The 21907-nt window shown below is 42.4% G+C and overlaps 1 protein-coding gene across 2 annotated transcripts in view; it reads right to left on the reverse strand.

The window, feature by feature from the left end:
* The window catches only part of LOC141098892 (proto-oncogene Mas-like), a 140237-nt gene that overhangs the window by 74476 nt on the left and 43854 nt on the right, over positions 1 to 21907 (reverse strand). For both annotated transcript variants that reach the window (XM_073586860.1, XM_073586861.1), the window contains exon 2: positions 12148 to 12314. Coding sequence is in view for 1 of the 2 variants with exons in the window: in XM_073586861.1 (XP_073442962.1) it covers positions 12148 to 12196 (49 nt within the window). In the remaining variant the exon portion in view is untranslated. The remainder of the gene's footprint in view (positions 1 to 12147; positions 12315 to 21907) is intronic.

The following is a 21907-nucleotide window of genomic DNA, read 5'->3' on the forward strand; positions in this document are numbered from 1 at the left end:
AAAAAAACGTAGCATGTTCATTAATTTTGTGGTAAAAAACGCATTTCCAACTTGATTCTATGAGAATGTAGATGCTCCAGAAAAAAATGCGCAAAAAAAGTGAGCAAAAAACGCGTTTTTGATGGGAAGGAGTCCGGTTTTTAGTCAGGAATTTTCTGCATACGTGGGTACATAGCCTAAAAGTGGAATGCTTTCATTAGTAAACTTCTTATTCCAGGTTTTGAAATGTTACCTTGATAAGGAACCTTGTCGTTGCTCTACAAATAACAAGACCCATTTTAACAGACAATTCCATATTTGTCTCATCTGTTCATAAAGAAAATGTTGAGATTATTTTGTTTTTCCTAAATCTGAGACATGCATTTATGTTATTCTTGGAGTATGGTTTGTTAAATCCTGCTGCGCTCCCATGAATATTAACATGAGTGAACTATGTTTCTTGTAGACTACTAAAAATGGATTTTAGCCATGGTTTGGGATGGGTGGACAGTAGTTTATTTCATTTTATCCTGGTATAAGTAGTCAGTGTTTTTCTTTACAACAACATTTACGATATGGGTTAAATAATTACAGATTTTCACAATGAAATGCCTGAGCAGTCGTGCCACCAGGATCAGGGCTGCCATCGGGGCATTACTGCCCTGACTGGTGTATGGGGCCCGATGAGCAGGGGAGGCCCGCATCGGGCCCCGTCTCTTCTGCTCATCAGGCCCCAGTGGCAGGATTCTGCCGATGCAGAAACTGAACCTGCGTCTGAGAGGTAAAATAATGACCAAATATTGAGGTAGAATACTGATCAAACACTGAGATAAAATACTGACCAAATGCTGAGGTAAAATACTGACCAAACACTGAGGTAAAATGCTTACCAAATACTGAAGTAAAATACTGACCAAACACTGAGGTAAATACTTGTGCAATGCTAGCAATAGGGGAGAATCTTGGGCATGCGCAGTGCAGCGCCACTCTTCTTGTACATAGCGAGGCTCGAGTGGGCAGAGCTTGCACTACATCTGCTGCACCACAGTCAGTAATCCCAGCAAAGAGCAAACAGATGAACGGCATACTAGGGCACACAAATCACCACATTACCAGACGGAGCTATCTATCTGAAGTATTGCGGCATATAATTCAGTCAAAAAATGGAGGTGCTTGCATGAAAAAACATGAATATTTCAATGTGAAGCGAAAAAAGAAATATGTAGCACTCACCGATATGGCTGAAAAACTGTGCGTCTTTATTTCACATAAATTCCATCAAATGTGTGGACATGCAGGACGTTCGAGGAATGCTAGGGGAGGGAGGAGCCGGACAACGACCGTTTCGCGATTACTCGCTTCTACGGGTCCTGGACCCGTAGAAGCGAGTAATCGCGAAACGGCCGTTGTCCGGCACCTCCCTCCTGCAGCACCACAGTCAGTGCAGAGCTTTGCTCTGCAGCACAACGACCCAGGTAACTGGTGCCCTGCTCATGCCATAGCCCCCCTCCAGGCATTGTCCTCTCTTGAACCAATGTCATCTGGTGCTTAATTGAAGATCATGGGCTGCAGGGAGCCATCCACACACAGCATCAATCCCAGAAAGGCTGCAAGGAGCATTCTGCATGCAGAGTGAGTGTGGCTATGTGGAGTGGATGGGGCTATGTGGAGTGGACAGGGCTTGATACACACCCACATACATACAATTGTCTCAAGAATTTGCATAATTAGCATATTTCCCAGAGGAGTATTGCGGCTTTAAGTCTCCTCATCTTGACATGCTTAGCATGTCATTCTCCGCAAGGAGAAATGATACTTCTTGGATATCGGTCAGACGCCTCTCTCACAGCCAAACCAGATCTCACACTTTGCACTGACGAGGGGCAGTACCCCGAAACACAGAGTCTGCAAATTGAGATTCTGGCTTGGCTTTTATCCTAAGTCATGTAACAAGGCTCGTTAAAGGGTCGACATTAACTTTTAGGATTGCTACTTCCAATAGGTGGCACTGGAGTTCCAGTCCTCTTCCTCTCTGAAGAGACAATTTGCATAATTAGCGGATTACATGAGGAGACAGAATGATCTGTGCAAGCCTACATCCTCAGAAGATCTGAAGTTAGTTTTCCAAGATGTTTGGAACAATTTCCCTGTCAAATTCCTTGAAAAATGTTTGTAACTGTACCTTTCAGAAATAATGCATTGATGCTGTTTTAAAGGCAAAGTGTGCTCAAACCAAATATTTATTTAACCCCTTTACCCTCGAGGGTGGTTTGCATGTTTTACAATTCTGACCACTGTCCCTTTATGAGGTAATAATGCTGGAACGCTTCCATGGATTCCTGGTGATTCTGACAATGTTTTCTCATGACATATTGTACTTCATGATAGGGGTAAAAAAAAAATTTGATATGACTTGTGTTTGTTTGTGAGAAAAACGGAAATTTCGAGAAAACTTGGAAAATTTCGCAATTTTCCAACTTTGAATTTTCATGCCCTTAAATCACAGAGATATGTCACACAAAATACATAATAAGTAAAATTTCCCACATGTCTAATTTATATCAGCACAATTTTGGAACCAACATTTTTTCTTGTTAGGAAGTTATAAGAGTTAAAAGTTGACCAGTGATTTCTCATTTTTACTGCAAAATTTACAAAACCATTTTTTTAGGGACCACATCACATTTGAAGTCACTTTGAGAGGTCTATATGGCAGAAAATACCCAAAAGTGAAACTATTCTAAAAACTGAACCTCTCAAGGTGCGTAAAACCACATTCAAGAAGTTTATTAACCTTTCAGGTCCTTCACAGGAATTTTTGGAATGTTTTGAAAAAAAAATGAATAGCGTCGTTTGACTTTTCAATGCAAAATTGGCTGGAATTGAGATCTGATGCCATGTCACATTTCCAGAGCCCCTGATGTGCCTAAACAGTAGAAACACCCCACAAGTGACACCATTTTGGAAAGTAGACCCCTTAGGGAACTTATCTTGATGTGTGGTGAGCACTTGGAACCCCCAAATGCTTCACACAAGCTTGTAATGTAGAGCCGTAAAAATAAAAAAATCATAGTTTTTCAAAAAATGATATTTTGCCCCAATTTTTTATTTTCCCAAGGGTAACAGGAGAAATTCGACACCAAAAGTTGTTGTGTAATTTGTCCTGAGTATGCTGATGCCCTATATGTGGGGGTAAACCACTGTTTGGGCGCATGGCAGAGCTCGGAAGGGAAGGAGCACCATTTGAGTTTTCAATGCAAAATTGCCAGGAATTGAGATCAGACACAATGTCGTATTTGGAGAGCCCATGATGTGCTTAAACACCCCAATTCTAACTTCAACTCTAACCCCAATACACCCCTAAGCCTAATCCCAACTCTAACCATAACCCTAACCACAAACCTAACCCTAAAACACCCCTTACCTTAAGCCCAACCATAACCCTAATCCCAACCATAACCTAACTTTAGCCCCAACCCTAACCCTAACTTTAGCCCCAACCCTAACCCCAACCCTAACCCTAATGAGAAAATGGAAATAAATGCATTTTTTATTTATTTTTTTCCCCAACTAAGGGGGTGGTAAAAGGGGGTTTGATTTACCATTTATAGTGGGTTTTTTTAGCGGGTTTTTATGCTTGGCAGCAGTCACATACTAAAAGACTTTTTATTGCAAAAAATAGTTTTTGCATCACCACATTTTGAGAGCTATAACTTTTACATATTATAGCCCACAGAGTCATGTGATGTCTTGTTTTTTGTGGGACGAGTTGTTGTTTTTATTGCTATCATTTTCAGGCACATGACATTTGTTGATCGCCTTTTATTCTGATTTTAGAGAGGCAAAATAAACAAAACCCAGCAATTCATTAATTTCTTTTGTGGGGGGTGTTTATACCATGCCGCATGTGGTAAAATTGATAAAACAGTTTTATTGTTTGGGTCAGCACAATGATAGTGATATCTCATTAATATCTTTTCTATGTTTTGGAGCTTTTATACAATAAAAACTATTTTATATAAAAATAAATATTTTTGCATCGCTTTATTCTGAGAGCTATAACTTTTTTATTTTTCCAGTGATGGCGCTATATGGCAGCTTGTTTTTTGCGGGACAAGATGACATTTTCAGCCGTATCACGTTTATTTATATTCGTCTTTTTGATCGCGTGTTGTTCCACTTTTTGTTCAGCGGTATGATGATAAAGCATTGGTTTTTTGCCTTGTTTTTTTTTAATGGCGTTCACTAAAAGGGTTAACTAGTGGGACAGTTTTATAGGTTGGGTCGTTACGGATGTGGTGAAACCAAATATGTATACTTTTATTGTTTAGATTTTTTTATTTAAATATTTATTTGTTGATGGAATAAATATTGATTTTTTTATTCTTATTTTTTTAAATATTTTTACAATTATTTGAATTTTTTTTTTTTTATTTAATTCTTACTTTTACACCTTGTCCCACTATGGGACACTCATTTGTGCAGGCTGATCGCTTCTATAGCATGCAGAGCTGCAAACTATAGAAGCTGTCAGCGCTGCATGGATTTCTCACTAACCTGAGAGACTTCCTGACATGCACTGTGTGTGGAAGTCTCTCAGTTTTGGAGACCTGGATGTCGTCATGACGACATCGAGTCTCCTTGGCAGCGATCGGGACCCGGCGTCATGCCGTGGGGTCTCTGATCCAAAGGCTGAGGGGCTGTCACAGCTGACAGCCCCTGTGCCTGCTCCCAAAACGCTGTGATCATGTTTGATCGCAGTGTTTTGGGAGTTAAAGTGCCAGGTCACTTAATGCCGGGTGTCAGTTGTGAGAATCAGCTGACACCCGGCCCCGATCAGCCGCACTCCCCCTGTGAGAGCGGCTGTTCGGATATGATGTACTATCCCGTCCATGGACATTAAGGCCCAGGGCACATGGACTGGATAGTACTGTACGTCATATGTCAGAAAGGGGTTAATTCAGGTTTCTCTTTTGTTCTTTCACTTTGTGTTTTGTAAAATGAGAAGAAAAATAAATACCTATATTTTTGTTAAAACATTCTTAATTTTCAATATTTTTCCACACATGTCTAAAACTTTTGTACAGAGCTCTTCATATAATTTTTTTCAGTTCAAAGTATGTTCTCTATGTTTGCTATGTGTTTTTATAGCAAGCTAGGAATGTACCATGGTAGACATCTGAAATATCCTGTGCAAACATTATCTTTCAAAACATTTGGATTCAGTCTTTGCAAAATGGTAAATTGTTTAATAATTGTTAATTTCATCCTTTAGAACAAGATGGTTCATGTGGTTTACTCAAGTTTCAGTATTCTCAGATCGCTGTAATAGCATAAAACCCACAAATTATTATTTCATCGATGTTAGTTTTCCTAGAATTTTTGTCTATTTTTAACAGAAAATTGCTTTTACAAAAAAAAAAAATCCAGATCCAAAAAATAAGATTTCTATGCTATGGCAATCAAACATTAACTCCCTACATCCTTAACCTCTTTCCAATATAGGACTTATTAGCACTTATATCAGGTCTTCACGTATAGAGTTGCTCAGATGTAGAGCACCACCAAACCAGGCAGATGGTGGCTGCCATCTGCCTGCGACTGCAGCCATGGAGCTTGCATTGATTGCTGCTTATTATTTCAATGCTGCTGTCAATCACTGACAGCTGCATTAAAACAGTGCACTGGCTCCAATCCACCCACCAGGACAAGCTTGCGGGATCAGTTTGTGCTGCCATAGCAGCTTGTATGGCTGCCATCTTAGCCCTCCTTGTTTACATGAGAAAATCATTCTGACTATATACTGCAATAATGTAATATAATTGAAAAGAAATTCAAATCACAGGTTCAAATCCTACACAGACCAAAAAATTTAAGTAAAAACTACATATATATATATGTATATATATATATATATATATATATATATATGTATACAGCTCTGGCAAAAATTAAGAGACCACTGCAAAATGTTCAGTTTGTCTGATTCTTCTCTTGATACATTTTTGAGTAAAATGTAAATTGCTCTTTTATTCTATAAACCAGTGACAACATGTCTTCGAAATTCCAAGCACTAATTTTTATATTTACGTATTTTCAGAAAATGATAAATGGTCAAAATAACAAAAAAAATGCAGTGCTTGCAGACCTCAAATAATCAAATAATGCTAAGAAAACAAGTTCATAATCACTTAGAAACAACAATACTAATGTTTTAACTAAGGAAGAGTTCAGAAATCAATATTTTGAGGAAAAACCATGATTTTTAATCACAGCTTTCATGCGTCTTGGCATGCTTTACACCAGTCTTTCACACTGTTTTTGGGTGACCTTATGCCACTCCTGGTACAAAAATTTAAGCAGTTCTTTGTTTGATGGCTTGTGACTATCCATCTTCCTCTTGATTACATTCCAGAGGTTTTCAATGGGGTTCAGGTCTGGAGATTGGTCTGGCCATGTGACAGGGATTTGATGTGGTGGTCCTTCATCCACACATTGATTGACCTATCTTTGTGGTATGGCGCATTGTCCTGCTGGAAAAACCAGTCCTTAGAGTTGGGGAACATTGCCTGAGCAGAAGGAATCAACTGTTTTTCCAGGACAACCTTGTATGCGGCTTGATTCATACATCCTTCACAAAGATTAACCTGCCCAATCCCTGCATCCTGCATCCCCAGAACATCACTGATCCTCCACTAAATTTAACAGTGGGTGCAAGACACTGTGACTTGTATGTCTCTCCAGGTCTCCGTCTAACCATTAGACAACCAGGGGTTGGGCAAAGCTGAAAATTAGACTCAGAGAAGATTACCTTACTCCAGTACTCTTTGGTCCAATCCTTATGGTCTTTGGAAAACATCAGCCTGGCTTTGTTTCTCATTGATGAACGTTTTTTTTCTAGCTTTACATGACTTGAGCCCTGCTTCTAGGAGCCTGTTACGAACTGTTCTTGCCGTGCACTTCACCCCAGCTGCCATTTGCCATTCGTTTTGTAGGTCACTTGATGTCATCCTGCGGTTCCTGAGTGACATTTGAAAAAGATGATGGTTATCACGGTCAGGGGAGAGTCATTTTTGCCCTCTGCCGGTCTGTAGCTTTGTTGTCCCCAATGTCTGCTGCTTAACCTTGTTGTAATGGACTGCCGTCTTAGAAATTTTAAGAATGGAGGCAACATGATGCTCACTCTATCCCTCTGCTAGTAAAGCCAGAATTGAGCCCTACTTTTCCTCTGTTATGATTGGCCGAACGCACCAAATAAGAAATTATAATAAGGTGCATTCACAACCCGGGGTCCACCGTGCTGTGATGGAGAAAACGCAGCTAGCACAATGGCGGAGCAAGGCTGTGAGTAAACACTTAAAGCACACTGAGTTAAATGCCACTCAGTGAGCACAGAGCAGTACTAAGAAGCAAAGCAAAAGGACTATAACCTGTTAGACTGCACAGGCGTATAGAAACATACTAACTGGGGTCCCAATAACTAACCCCCCAGGGAAAACTAAGCTGGTGGTTGATCCTGCTCTGACACATGGTGTGCTTTAGCATGCCACCTGAGGACACCTAGTGCAGATGCTAAGTTCAAGCGGGAATTCCCACCCAGCACTGCCTGTCTAGACCAACACTCGCAGTGCTATTAGTGGCACACATGCACACAGGGTGGTAAAGTAACCACCAACACACCAAACACACATGATACTAGCACACAGGTGTGCACTCCAGAGGACCTTGTATACATACAGCTCAAGTCCAGACAGACAGTACCTTGCCTGTAGACCAATCAGAAGCTACCCCATAACCAGAGCAGGAGAAGTCCAAGCACGAATGAGAAGGAGCCACATCCCAGACATGCTCAGTAGGATGCAATCTTTATTCAGGCTCCAGAGTACAACGCTGCATGTGTAAAGCAGTAGTCACCATAGGCTTAGCTGGAGAGCCAGCAGCAACTACATGTGCAGCATGAGCCTGGGCAAGGCACTGGGACTTAAGTCTGTGCTGAGCAGTCATCCCAGCAGCTGAGCCTGAATGGGAGACTACAGCACAAGACAAGGCTTGAGATCCATTCCGTGCAGCGGGAGAATCCCGGCACCTAATATTACCCCCCAACACCCCCTTTCCGGCGATGTTTGCCCCAATCAGAAGCTGCCATATGCTTGAAGTGTTTTTGCAGATCGGCTGAAGTTCTAGATTGTACAAAGAACTTGCCCGAGGGTACATGGGCTTTTAGGCACAGGCTCTCACAGAAGCTACCCCATTTTTGTATGCTCCCTGTTGCCCAATCAATCTGAGGGGAGTGAAGGTGCAGCTAGGGTAACCCCAGACCTACCTCATACATACCCTCAGAAATAACTAGAAAGGAGATTCTCTCTTGATGATTTGGAGACACAGTGATGGTAAGGGGTATAGTCCGATGGAAAATAGGGGTTGGCAAAATGGATCTGTCAGATACCCGAATAGACATTGGCTTAGGTAGCATAACTAATGTTATAGCATGCCGTTGGGCGAGGGAAGTGGACATGAAATTGCCCTCAGCCCCGGAGTCCACGCAAGCCTGCGCTGTAAGAGTAGCGGACCCAAATGTCAGAGAAACCCCAAAAGCCAACTTGGGTGAAACCTCAACAGGAACTAGTGAACCTCTCCCTAAGGCCACCTGAGGCTGTGACTCTTTCTGACACTTGGTACATTTTTGGGCAAAGTGACCGACTTGCCCGCAGGCAAAACAAGTCAGCTGCGGACGTACAGAGCGGGAGATTGGCTCTGCTCAAGAGATATCCATGGGCTCTAAAGAGCCGTCAACCTGAGGTGGAGGACACATGGGATTGGTAAAATTCAGAGCCAACTGAACCCGGGGTTTAGTATGGGCTCGCTCCAAACCACGCTCAACATGCTGCAGATCGATGCGGGTGGCCACTGATATTAATTCCCCCAGGGTAGTTGGAATCTCCCTAGTGGCCAAGGCATCCCTGACATGATCTGCTAATCCCCTCCAGAATATCGGTATTAGGACCTTATCAAGCCATTCCAACTCGGTAGCCAGGGTACGAAACAATGGCAAACTGGCGAACCAAGGACGCACCCTGAGCTAAAGCCAGGAGTTGGAGTGGGGTATCATGAGTTACTTGTGGCCCCAAAAAACCTCTTTCAGGGCACCCAGAAAACGAGAGGCACTAAGGATCAGGTGATCATCTCATTCCCATAATGGCGTAGCCCACTCCAGTGCCCTGCCTGACAAAAGATAAAAAATAAATCTCACCTTGGTATGGTCTGTTGGAAATCGTGAAGTCAGCAACTCCAGGTGGATTGAGCACTGATTCACAAACCCTATACAAGCCTTGCTGTCCCCAGAACATTTTTTGGGCAGCGAAAAATGTGGCACAGAGGAAGTTGGAACCGCAGCAGTAACCTTAGTAGCGGCTTCGGTGGCTGCTTGTGCTATCAATGCGGCAAGACTCACAGTTGTAGACGCCCGCTCGAGGGTGGTCAACCTGCTCTCAAGCTGCTGGATGTACCACTGAAGACACTGATAGTCCGCTATTGCTAGCCAGACCCTGGAGCTAGAATACTCTTAGGATTGGCGAAAGACACCAAATAAGAAATTATAATTGTCATGATCTATTTTTGGATCCGTGACAGAGTCTGGATTCTTATAGAAACCTTTTTCCTTTTGGCCCTGGTGGCTGCTGGTCTTACTTCAACTGTAGTTGCTTTGCTGCTGGTTTTCCCCCCGGTGGCTGCTGGTGTTACTACAACTGTAGTTGCTTTGCTGCAGGTTTTCCCCCCGGTGGCCGCTGCTGTTACTACATGTTTAATTAGCCAGCAGGTGGTGACCAACCCCCTCCTTCTTATAAAAGGTCATCAGGTGCTTAGCTCCTTGTTGGTAATACTGGTCATTCACTAACCAACCTTGGAGAAGAGAGGAGCTATTTGGAGCAGTGCTGTTGCAGCTTATCTGGAGCCTTGTGCTGGGTGCTGTACTCTGCTGCCTCAGGAGCATTGGCAGCAGAGAAAGCTAAGTTGTTTGTTGTTCCCTGTCTGTTATTTTCCCTGGTGTGTTTATTAGTACAGCGGTGAGGACCAGTGTCCGCACTTGCCAGTTCCCTAGTAAGTGAAAGGTGCAGGGCAAGTGAGGGACTGAGGTATCCTGGTCGGCGACTGGTTGAAAGAACCTGTATAGGGAACGTTAGGAGAGTTCAGGGCTCTTCCTTAGGAGAGTGCAGGAAGTGTCGTCCACTTCCCTATTCCCTATTATAGGGCCCACCATTGTAATTGTTTCCCCGGTGTCCCCTTGTCTGTCTTGTTGGTTTGTGACCAACCGATCGTCGGGTCGCATCACGCGGAGCCAGACATACCGTGACAATAACAAGGTGCATTTGCAACCTGGGGTTCACCGTGAGGTGATGGAGAAACCACAGCTAGCAAAATGGCAGAGCAAAGCTGTGAGAAAACACTTAAAGCACACTGAGATACACCACAGAGTGGTACTATGAAGCAAAGCAAAAATGACTATACCCTCTTAGACTGCACAGGCGTATAGAAAAATACTGCCAAAGAAGAAAAAAAAACAGCTCACCTAGAAAAATATTAATTGGGGTCCCTGTAACTTAACCCCCCAGGGAAGACTAAGCTGGTGGTTGACCATGCTCTGACACACGGTGTGCTTTAACATGCGCACCTGAGGATGCCCGTGGCAGATGCTAAGTCAAAGCGGGAGTTCCCACCCTACACTGCCTGTCTAGACCAACTCTCGCAGTGCTATTAGCGGCACACGTGCACACAGGGTGGTAAAGTAGCCACCAACACACCAAACACACATGATACTAGTGCACAGGCGTGCACTCCATAGGACCTTTTATACATACAGCTCAAGTCCAGACAGACAGGACCTTGCCTGTGGACCAATCAGAAGCTACCCCATAACCAGAGCAGGAGAAGTCCAAGCACGAATGAGAAGGAGCCACATCCCAGACATGCTCAGTAGGATGAAATCTGGACTTAGGCTCCAGAGGACAATGCTGCATGTGTAAAGTAGTAGTCACCATAGGCTTAGCTGGAGAGCCAGCAGTAACTACACGTGCATCATGATCCTGGACAAGGCACTGGGACTGAAGTCTGTGCTGAGCAGTCATCCCAGCAGCTGAGCCTGAATGGCACCAGACAAGGCTTGAGATCCATCCTGTGCAGGGGGAAAAATCCCAGCGACTAACATCCTCACTCAAGACTTTTCTTTTCAACTCCTTTGGCATGGTTAAAAGTTATTTTTTCATTCCTATTACTTTTGGGATATTACTAGCACTTGTTTTGCCCTCCAGCTTGTCCTATTGAAAGAGGATTGTGAACACCACAGCAGGGTTTTTTATACTTTCCTTTGTTAAATAAGATTTGGTTCAGGTGATCACCTAATCAGAAGCACATTAAGCAGAATGAGGTGTACTCTGGTTGGATTTCAACTGACACTGGAATGGAATGGCTGTCAGACATGTAGAGAAGATGATTGTTATAAAACTGTGCAGTGGTCTTTTAATTTTTGCCAGAGCTGTATATATAAATTTGAATCACCCCTTTAGCAAATTAAAAAAATAAAAAATAAACTTATTTCATCTCATTGAGTCAGTAAAGTTTAATCTATCATAATATAAAATTAAACATAAAATTAAACAAGTGTCTATTAAACACAATTAAGAAAAAAAAATAGAAATGCAAGAGTTGCCATTTTTTCTCATCACACCGCCTTAAAAATCATATTTCAAATTGCAAATCATTTTTGTTTTTTTTCACCACTTAAAAAAAATGTACACAAGTTTGGTATTGCTGTATTCACGTTTACATGGAAAACCATGTTCTCAAGTACTTTTTACTGCACGCCATAAAACTAAAGCCTGAAAAGAAACTATGGCAGAATTTAATTTTTTTCACCATGTCACAGTTGGATTTTCTAGCACATTGCGTGGTAAAACTAATGGTGTTATTCAAAACTACAATTTGTCCTACAAAATACAATTTCTACAGCAATACCAATGGAAAAATTAAAAGTTATGAGTCTTGGAAAAAGTGGAGGAAAAATAAAGGTGCAAAAAAGAAAAAGTAGCTACAGTAGAAAGTGGTTTCGGGGGGATACTGACCGAATGCCCATTTAGAAATACAATTGTTCGTAATAAAGAACTGTAAGCTTACCTACTTCACTGTTCGGTAAAGTCAGAGGCATCATATTAGTTGATGGCATTCTTCATTGTAATGGACTCAGAATGTGTTTGAGTTGTAAATGCTGAAATGATTTTACCTTCTGTAAATAGAGATGAAGCTTTCACTGAAATATTAGCATCTGCATAAAAATGATACCCCTGAAATAGAAAAAAAGATGTTACTTAGAAGTGTGGTATTCACAGTACTTCTGGTTGATTTATCCTTGGACAGTCGATTCATAGACTAAGCAGAATGCAATTTACCATAGAACACTTTGTGCTGATATCGGTCACCAAAAACCGCTGGGTGATTTTGCGTAATTGACTGTGGGTTATACTACATGTTGCATGTCTCTGTTAAAATTAGAGCATTACATTTCTGACTGATCCATGATAGCTCTTTTTTTTGCATATTAAAATGGATTTATTATATATTTTTTAGGTCACATTTTGGTTTTACAATGCAAACTTGTTAGCGCTGCTGTGTAGTTAGAAATATAAGATATCGCTAACTTTTGCAGACTACTCTACAAAAAGAGTAGTGTTAACGTGATTTATATTGTAAGGCTGGAGTCACACACAACGAATAAAAAATCGGTCCCATTTTAACGGTTCAAAATCGCACAAAGAATTCTTGTCCAGGGATCCGTCTGTCATCCCATTTTCCGGTGATGAACCGATTTTATTCGCATCTAAGCATCAAATTGACATCCAATGCCAATGCCTGATGCTCTTTCCTGTTGACCTGGAGAAGTCTTGCTATTTAATCGCAAGTCACACGTGTGGTGCGTTTTCAATGCGATTTTTAATCGCATCCATAGACTTGCATTGTTGAATCCGATCCAAAAATCGGTGACAATCGCAGCATGCTGCGATTGTCTAGGTCCGAGGAACGGATCCGATAAAAAAATGTATGATGGGAGCAGCAACATAGAATAACATTGGGACGAATGCAATGAAATTTTTTATCGCATTGCATTCGTCCGATTTAATCGCTAGTGTGACTCCGGCCTAAAAGGGGCATTTCTAGTTGTTTTATGCTATGTTCACACGTTGCTTTACCTGCTCTTGGCAGTAAAGAAGCTGCTTACAAAAAGCAGGTTTTGTGTGTATTTGCTGCATTTTTGCTGTTTTTTTGCTGTGCGTTTGTTGCCTCTTGTGCATGCTGATCAAGTTTAGTGCCCCCAAAAAATCATGATGCAACTTCCATAAAGTTTTTGCACCATAAAATGCAGCAAAACCTGTTATATGCGTTTTGCTAAATTTTTGCACTTACCCATTACTTTCTATGGGTGAAAAAACGCTGAAAAAACACTGAAAGAAGTGACATGCTACAGTTTGCAAAAACGCAGCAGTTTTTCAAATCAGTCAGGAAAAAAACAAGCTGTGTGCATGAGATTTCTGAAATCTCATAGCTTATGCTGGTAATGTAAAGCACAGCTTAAAATTTGCATATAAAAACACAGCCAAAACACATTGTGTTTTTTCAATGTGTTTTTTCCTTACAGAGGGAAGGAGGGTGTTGGCCAAAATCTTGCGATGTTTGACCCCATCCATCCTCCCTTCAATACAGTGCAATGTTTCCCCCACCATTATTCATGGTTGGGATGGTGTTCCTGAGGTTGCAATCATCCTTTTTCTTCCTCCAAACATGGTGAGTGGCGTTGATACCAAAAAGTTCTATTTTGGTCTTATATGACTACATGAACTTCTCCCATGCCTCCTCTGGATATATATATCCCTATCTCTTTTGCTTAGCTATGAGCTCTGGCATCCTCTCCCTAACCTGTTTTACCATGAAATGGCTGCTGCATTTCTCTCCCTCAGCAGATATTTAGGTTCTGATTGTGCCTCCTGCGTTGCTGCACTATGTGATGATGTAATAGTTGCAAGGCATTATGCGGAAGACTGTGTGGCCATGCTTCAGGTCATGTGATTCTTGTGAGTCTGATGCATTGCAAATATTTTGAATTTGCCTGGACTTGCAAATTTCCTAAAATTTGTCAAAAATTCAATTTGTATTGAAATGATTTGTTCATCTGTACCCAGCAAATATTATTCTTTTTTCTTCTTAATTATAAAAGGACTCATGGACATCACCTCCGGAAACATTCGACAGCTGCTTTGTCAGCATTGTTTGTCAGCACGCAATGTAACAGTGAGTGGCGCTGCTCATTCCCATTGAAGTGAAAATGTGAGGATAGTGAGAATTTTTTGATTATATATTCTCAGTGAATCCATATTTTAGCTTCCATTATCCAGTTTGGTCATTACCCAGCTCGGTACAACACAAATCATATCTAGTCACAGAGAATAAGATTTATAAAAGCGACTCAATACAACGGATGTCTAGATTTTGCCAGCATGTGATGACTAAGTGATGGAATAAAAGAGCATCATGCCCAAACAATTCAGAAAAATATGTAAACTTGGAAACTTGGCCATTGTTTCACTATCTTTGACGTAATGCTTGGATTATTCTTTTGACATAAAACTTTCACAAATGTAGATCATTATTAATAATTATGTAAATCAGATTAATTAATATGCAATTTTTTTAAGAACCCACATTTCAAGATGGCATGATGTATTAACACATGCTGCTCCCACTCTACTGGATTCTTTTCTTACAACCATTTCAATTTTCACAATGCGTATTGTATAAGGAATGGGAACAAATGATTCATTTCTTAATGTATAGCAATTAATCAGTATTTTTCTTTCTGATAGCTATAGGCCTTAATAGATATTCAAGCCACAAACATTTATCAGATCAATGATAAATATTAGATCAGTAAGAATTTGATGGCTGGGGACTCAGCAACTGATAAAATTAAGTTAGCTTTCCCCGCAATCCCATACACAAAATTGCAGTAAGTAGGAGTATAATAAGATCAGTAGTGCATGTGCAATATTTAAATATACTATATATTGCTGTCAGTTATGGTTATGCAGGAGATTTGGAGCTTAGTATCAGAAATGTAGAGCTCCGATCACTATAATGATGCAGTATGATAGGAAATAAAATCTGAATTTTAAATTACAAAGAAAAACAACAAATGACATTCAAGGTCAGACAATTAACTTAAAAACTTTGCTCAACAGACAGTTTCAGCAGTTCTAAGTAAAATATATTAAAACCATTTCTAAGGAAGATATGGCGACAAGCAAAACATAGCTTCTTTTTTTGAAATTTATAAAAGCAACACATATAGGCAAGCAGCAGATAGCTAAATGCTATAGCATATACAGTTAGGACTCAGGGGCGGGCTGGGCTGGGGGGCAGAGAGGCAATTGCCCCTTGGGCTGGTCACCTAGCAGCAGCGTTAGGCCATGTGCACACGATGCAGATTTGCAGCGTTTCCGCAGCGGATTTTACCGCGCAGAAACGTTGCATATCCGCATTGTGATGTACAGTACCTTTAAAATGAATGAAAAAAAAAAAACGCTGTGCAGACGCTGCGGATTTTTCCGCGCGGTTTTCCTGCGGTACAAAATCCGCAGCATGTTACTTCTTTTGTGCGGTTTTCTATCTCCCCTGTTACCAAATCCGCAGGGGGAAGACCGCAATGGAAAACCGCATGAAAACCGCGTGAAAAATGGAAGAAATCCGCAGGAAAAATGCAGGTCATTTGACCTGCAGTTTTCTTCCATTCTGCACGGAAAAATCCGCAGGGCTCAAAACTCCGTCTGCACTCAGCCTTAGGCCGTTCAGCCACACATTACTTCAGAAGCCGCACTGTGTCTTCATTTGCTCTTCGCAACAAACAGCATCATCGTGATTGGTGGAGCAGAGGTCACTCAAGGCTGCAATGTCCTTCCAGCTCTCTGATTGGTGGAGAAGCCGTCCCTGGGGGCTGTACTGTATTCTTCCTGCTCAGTGTGCTGCCTTACCAATCGGGGAGCAGGAAGCAGAAAGTGCTGCACCACTGAGGAGGCCGCCGGCTGCCTCACAACATGTGACAGTGTGAGTAGCTGCAGGCATTCAAGGGGGCTTGTGGTAAGGTGTCTCTTTGCTTCTTAGTTGTTTGGGGGGATGTATTGTTGAAACTGAGCTGGAGGGGAGCAGTTAGGGTACATATCTGTCCGGCAGGCAGAAATAGGAGGGGAATTTTCTGTATGTCTCATTCTGTGTTATTAAAAGCAGTTTCAAGTACTCAATTCAGTGTATTCCTGTGTATGTGTGTGTCATGACATGTGTATGTGTACTGTACATGCATGTTTTTGGTGAAGTGTTTATGTGTGCATCAGTGTATGTGGTGAAATGTGTGAGTATATGTGGTGATATGTGTGTATGTGAACTGTGTATATGCGCAACCGTGTACGTGGTGACCTGCGTGGGTGAGTGTGCACGTGGTGACTTGTGTGTGTGAGTGTGTACATAGTGACATGAGTGGTATGTGGTGACGTGTGTAAGAGTGTGCACGTGGTGACCTGTGTATATGTAGTGATGTGTGAATCCGCGTACATGGTGACATATGTGAATTTGTGGTGACGTTTGTATACGTGCGTCCGTTTAAATGGTGATGTGCATATGAATGCATTTGTATGTGTGCATAGTGACGTGTATGTGAGTATATACGTGGTGATGTGTGTGCCTCTGTGATGACCTGTGCATGTGTGGATCCATGTATATGGTAACGTGCATGTGTCTGTGTACATGGTAATGTTTGTGCCTCTGTGGTGACCTGTGCATGTGTGGATCCATGTACAGTGGGGAAAAAAAGTATTTAGTCAGTCAGCAATAGTGCAAGTTCCACCACTTATAAAGATGAGAGGCGTCTGTAATTTACATCATAGCTAGACCTCAACTATGGGAGACAAACTGAGAAAAAAAAATCCAGAAAATCACATTGTCTGGTTTTTTTTCATTTTATTTGCATATTATGGTGGAAAATAAGTATTTGGTCAGAAACAAGCAATCAAGATTTCTGGCTCTCACAGACCTGTAACTTCTTCTTTAAGAGTCTACTCTTTCCTCCACTCATTACCTGTAGTAATGGCACCTGTTTAAACTTGTTATCAGTATAAAAAGACACCTGTGCACACCCTCAAACAGTCTGACTCCAAACTCCACTATGGTGAAGACCAAAGAGCTGTCAAAGGACACCAGAAACAAAATTGTAGCCCTGCACCAGGCTGGGAAGACTGAATCTGCAATAGCCAACCAGCTTGGAGTGAAGAAATCAACTGTGGGAGCAATAATTAGAAAATGGAAGACATACAAGACTACTGATAATCTCCCTCGATCTGGTGCTCCACGCAAAATCCCACCCCGTGGGGTCAGAATGATCACAAGAACGGTGAGCAAAAATCCCAGAACCACGTGGGGGGACCTAGTGAATGAACTGCAGAGAGCTGGGACCAATGTAACAAGGCCTACCATAAGTAACACACTACGCCACCATGGACTCAGATCCTGCAGTGCCAGACGTGTCCCACTGCTTAAGCCTGTACATGTCCGGGCCCGTCTGAAGTTTGCTAGAGAGCATTTGGATGATCCAGAGGAGTTTTGGGAGAATGTCCTATGGTCTGATGAAACCAAACAGGAACTGTTTGGTAGAAACACAACTTGTCGTGTTTGGAGGAAAAAGAATACTGAGTTGCATCCATCAAATACCATACCTACTGTAAAGCATGGTGGTGGAAACATCATGCTTTGGGGCTGTTTCTCTGCAAAGGGGCCAGGACGACTGATCCGGGTACATGAAAGAATGGATGGGGCCATGTATCGTGAGATTTTGAGTGCAAACCTCCTTCCATCAGCAAGGGCATTGAAGATGAAACGTGGCTGGGTCTTTCAACATGACAATGATCCAAAGCACACTGCCAGGGCAACGAAGGAGTGGCTTCGTAAGAAGCATTTCAAGGTCCTGGAGTGGCCTAGCCAGTCTCCAGATCTCAACCCGATAGAAAACCTTTGGAGGGAGTTGAAAGTCCGTGTTGCCAAGCGAAAAGCCAAAAACATCACTGCTCTAGAGGAGATCTGCATGGAGGAATGGGCCAACATACCAACAACAGTGTGTGGCAACCTTGTGAAGACTTACAGAAAACGTTTGACCTCTGTCATTGCCAACAAAGGATATATCACAAAGTATTGAGATGAAATTTTGTTTCTGACCAAATACTTATTTTCCACCATAATATGCAAATAAAATGAAAAAAAAACAGACAATGTGATTTTCTGGATTTTTGTTTCTCAGTTTGTCTCCCATAGTTGAGGTCTACCTATGATGTAAATTACAGACGCCTCTCATCTTTTTAAGTGGTGGAACTTGCACTATTGCTGACTGACTAAATACTTTTTTTCCCCACTGTATATGGTAACGTGCGTGTGTCTGTTTACTTGGTAATATTTGTGCCTCTGTGGTGACCTGTGTATGTGTGGATCCATGTATATGGTAACGTGTGGGTGTCTGTGTACATGGTAATGTTTGTGCCTCTGTGGTGACCAGTGTATGTGTGGATCCATGTATATGGTAACGTGCATGTGTCTGTGTACATGGTAATGTTTGTGCCTCTGTGGTGACCAGTGTATGTGTGGATCCGTGTATATGGTAACGTGCGTGTGTCTGTTTACTTGGTAATATTTGTGCCTCTGTGGTGACCAGTGTATGTTTGGATCCATGTGTATGGTAACGTGTGGGTGTCTGTGTACGTGGTAATGTTTGTGCCTCTGTGGTGACCTGTGTATGTGTGCATCCATGTATATGGTAACGTGTGGGTGTCTGTGTACTTGGTAATGTTTGTGCCTCTGTGATGACCTGTGTATGTGTGGATCCGTGTATATGGTAACGTGCGTGTGTCTGTGTACATGGTAATGTATGTGCCTCTGTGGTGACCTGTGTATGTGTGGATCCATGTGTATGGTAACGTGTGGGTGTCTGTGTACGTGGTAATGTTTGTGCCTCTGTGGTGACCTGTGTATGTGTGGATCCATGTATATGGTAACGTGTGGGTGTCTGTGTATATGGTAATGTTTGTGCCTCTGTGGTGACCAGTGTATGTGTGGATCCATGTATATGGTAACGTGTGGGTGTCTGTGTATGTGGTGATGTTTGTGCCTCTGTGGTGACGTGTGTATGTGTAGATCCATGTATATGGTAATGTGCGTGTGCCTGTGTACTTGGTAATGTTTGTGCCTCTGTGGTGACCAGTGTATGTGTGGATCCATGTGTATGGTAATGTGTGGGTGTCTGTGTACGTGGTAATGTATGTGCCTCTGTGGTGACCTGTGTATGTGTGGATCCAAGTATATGGTAACGTGTGGGTGTCTGTGTACGTGGTAATGTTTGTGCCTCTGTGGTGACCTGTGCATGTTTGCATCCATGTATATGGTAACGTAGGTGTGTCTGTGTACGTGGTAATGTTTGTGCCTCTGTGGTGACCTGTGTATGTGTGGATCCATGTATATGGTAACGTGCTTGTCTGTGTACGTGGTAATGTATGTGCCTCTGTGGTGACCTGTGTATGTGTGGATCCATGTATATGGTAACGTGTGGGTGTCTGTGTACGTGGTAATGTATGTGCCTCTGTGGTGACCTGTGTATGTGTGGATCCATGTATATGGTAACGTGTGGGTGTTTTTGTACGTGGTAATGTTTGTGCCTCTGTGGTGACCAGTGTATGTGTGGATCCATGTATATGGTAACGTGTGGGTGTCTGTGTACGTGGTAATGTTTGTGCCTCTGTGGTGACCTGTGTATGTGTGCATCCATGTATATTGTAACGTAGGTGTGTCTGTGTACTTGGTAATGTTTGTGCCTCTGTGGTGACCTGTGTATGTGTGGATCCATGTATATGGTAACGTGCTTGTCTGTGTACGTGGTAATGTACGTGCCTCTGTGGTGACCTGTGTATGTGTGGATCCATGTATATGGTAACGTGTGGGTGTCTGTGTATGTGGTAATGTATGTGCCTCTGTTGTGACCTGTGTATGTGTGGATCCATGTGTATGGTAACGTAGGTGTGTCTGTGTACTAGGTAATGTTTGTGCCTCTGTGATGACCTGTTTATGTGTGCATCCTTGTATATGGTAGCGTGCGTGTGTCTGTGTATGTGGTAATGTATGTGCCTCTGTGGTGACCTGTGTATGTGTGCATCCTTGTATATGGTAACGTGCAGGTGTCTGTGCATGTGATAATGTTTGTGCCTCTGTGGTGACCTGTGTATGTGTGGATCCATGTGTATGGTAACGTGCATGTCTGTGTACATGGTAATGTTTGTGCCTCTGTGGTGACCTGTGTATGTGTGGATCCATGTATATGGTAACGTGCGTGTGTCTGTGTACGTGGTGATGTTTGTTCCTCCGTGGTGACATGTGTATGTGTGCATTCATGTATATGGTAACGTGCGTGTCTGTGTACGTGGTAATGTTTGTGCCTCTGTGGTGATGTGTGTATGTGTGCATTCATGTACATGGTAAAATGCGTGTGTCTGTGTACATGGTGATGTTTGTGCCTCTGTGGTGACGTGTGTATGTGTGCATCTGTGTATATGGTAACATGCGTGTGACTGTGTGCGTGGTGATGTTTGTTCCTCTGTGGTGACGTGTGTATGTGTGCATTCATGTATATGGTAACGTGCGTTTCTGTGTACGTGGTAATGTATGTGCCTCTGTGGTGACATGTGTATGTGTGCATTCATGTACATGGTAGCATGCGTGTGTCTGTTTACATGGTGATGTTTGTGCCTCTGTGGTGATGTGTGTATGTGTGCATTCATGTACATGGTAATATGTGTGTGTGTACATGGTGATGTTTGTGCCTCTGTGGTGACGTGTGTATGTGTGGATCCATGTATATGGTAACGTGCTTGTCTGTGTACGTGGTAATGTACGTGCCTCTGTGGTGACCTGTGTATGTGTGGATCCATGTATATGGTAACGTGTGGGTGTCTGTGTATGTTGGTAATGTATGTGCCTCTGTTGTGACCTGTGTATGTGTGGATCCATGTATATGGTAACGTAGGTGTGTCTGTGTACTAGGTAATGTTTGTGCCTCTGTGATGACCTGTTTATGTGTGCATCCTTGTATATGGTAGCGTGCGTGTGTCTGTGTATGTGGTAATGTATGTGCCTCTGTGGTGACCTGTGTATGTGTGCATCCTTGTATATGGTAACGTGCAGGTGTCTGTGCATGTGATAATGTTTGTGCCTCTGTGGTGACCTGTGTATGTGTGGATCCATGTGTATGGTAACGTGCATGTCTGTGTACATGGTAATGTTTGTGCCTCTGTGGTGACCTGTGTATGTGTGGATCCATGTATATGGTAACGTGCGTGTGTCTGTGTACGTGGTGATGTTTGTTCCTCCGTGGTGACATGTGTATGTGTGCATTCATGTATATGGTAACGTGCGTGTCTGTGTGCGTGGTAATGTTTGTGCCTCTGTGGTGATGTGTGTATGTGTGCATTCATGTACATGGTAAAATGCGTGTGTCTGTGTACATGGTGATGTTTGTGCCTCTGTGGTGACGTGTGTATGTGTGCATCTGTGTATATGGTAACATGCGTGTGACTGTGTGCGTGGTGATGTTTGTTCCTCTGTGGTGACGTGTGTATGTGTGCATTCATGTATATGGTAACGTGCGTTTCTGTGTACGTGGTAATGTATGTGCCTCTGTGGTGACATGTGTATGTGTGCATTCATGTACATGGTAGCATGCGTGTGTCTGTTTACATGGTGATGTTTGTGCCTCTGTGGTGATGTGTGTATGTGTGCATTCATGTACATGGTAATATGTGTGTGTGTA

The sequence above is a fragment of the Dendrobates tinctorius genome, unplaced genomic scaffold, assembly GCF_039654945.1.
Source record: "Dendrobates tinctorius isolate UK_male_01 unplaced genomic scaffold, ASM3965494v1 ptg000097l, whole genome shotgun sequence".
In the NCBI taxonomy this organism is placed as follows: domain Eukaryota; kingdom Metazoa; phylum Chordata; class Amphibia; order Anura; family Dendrobatidae; genus Dendrobates; species Dendrobates tinctorius.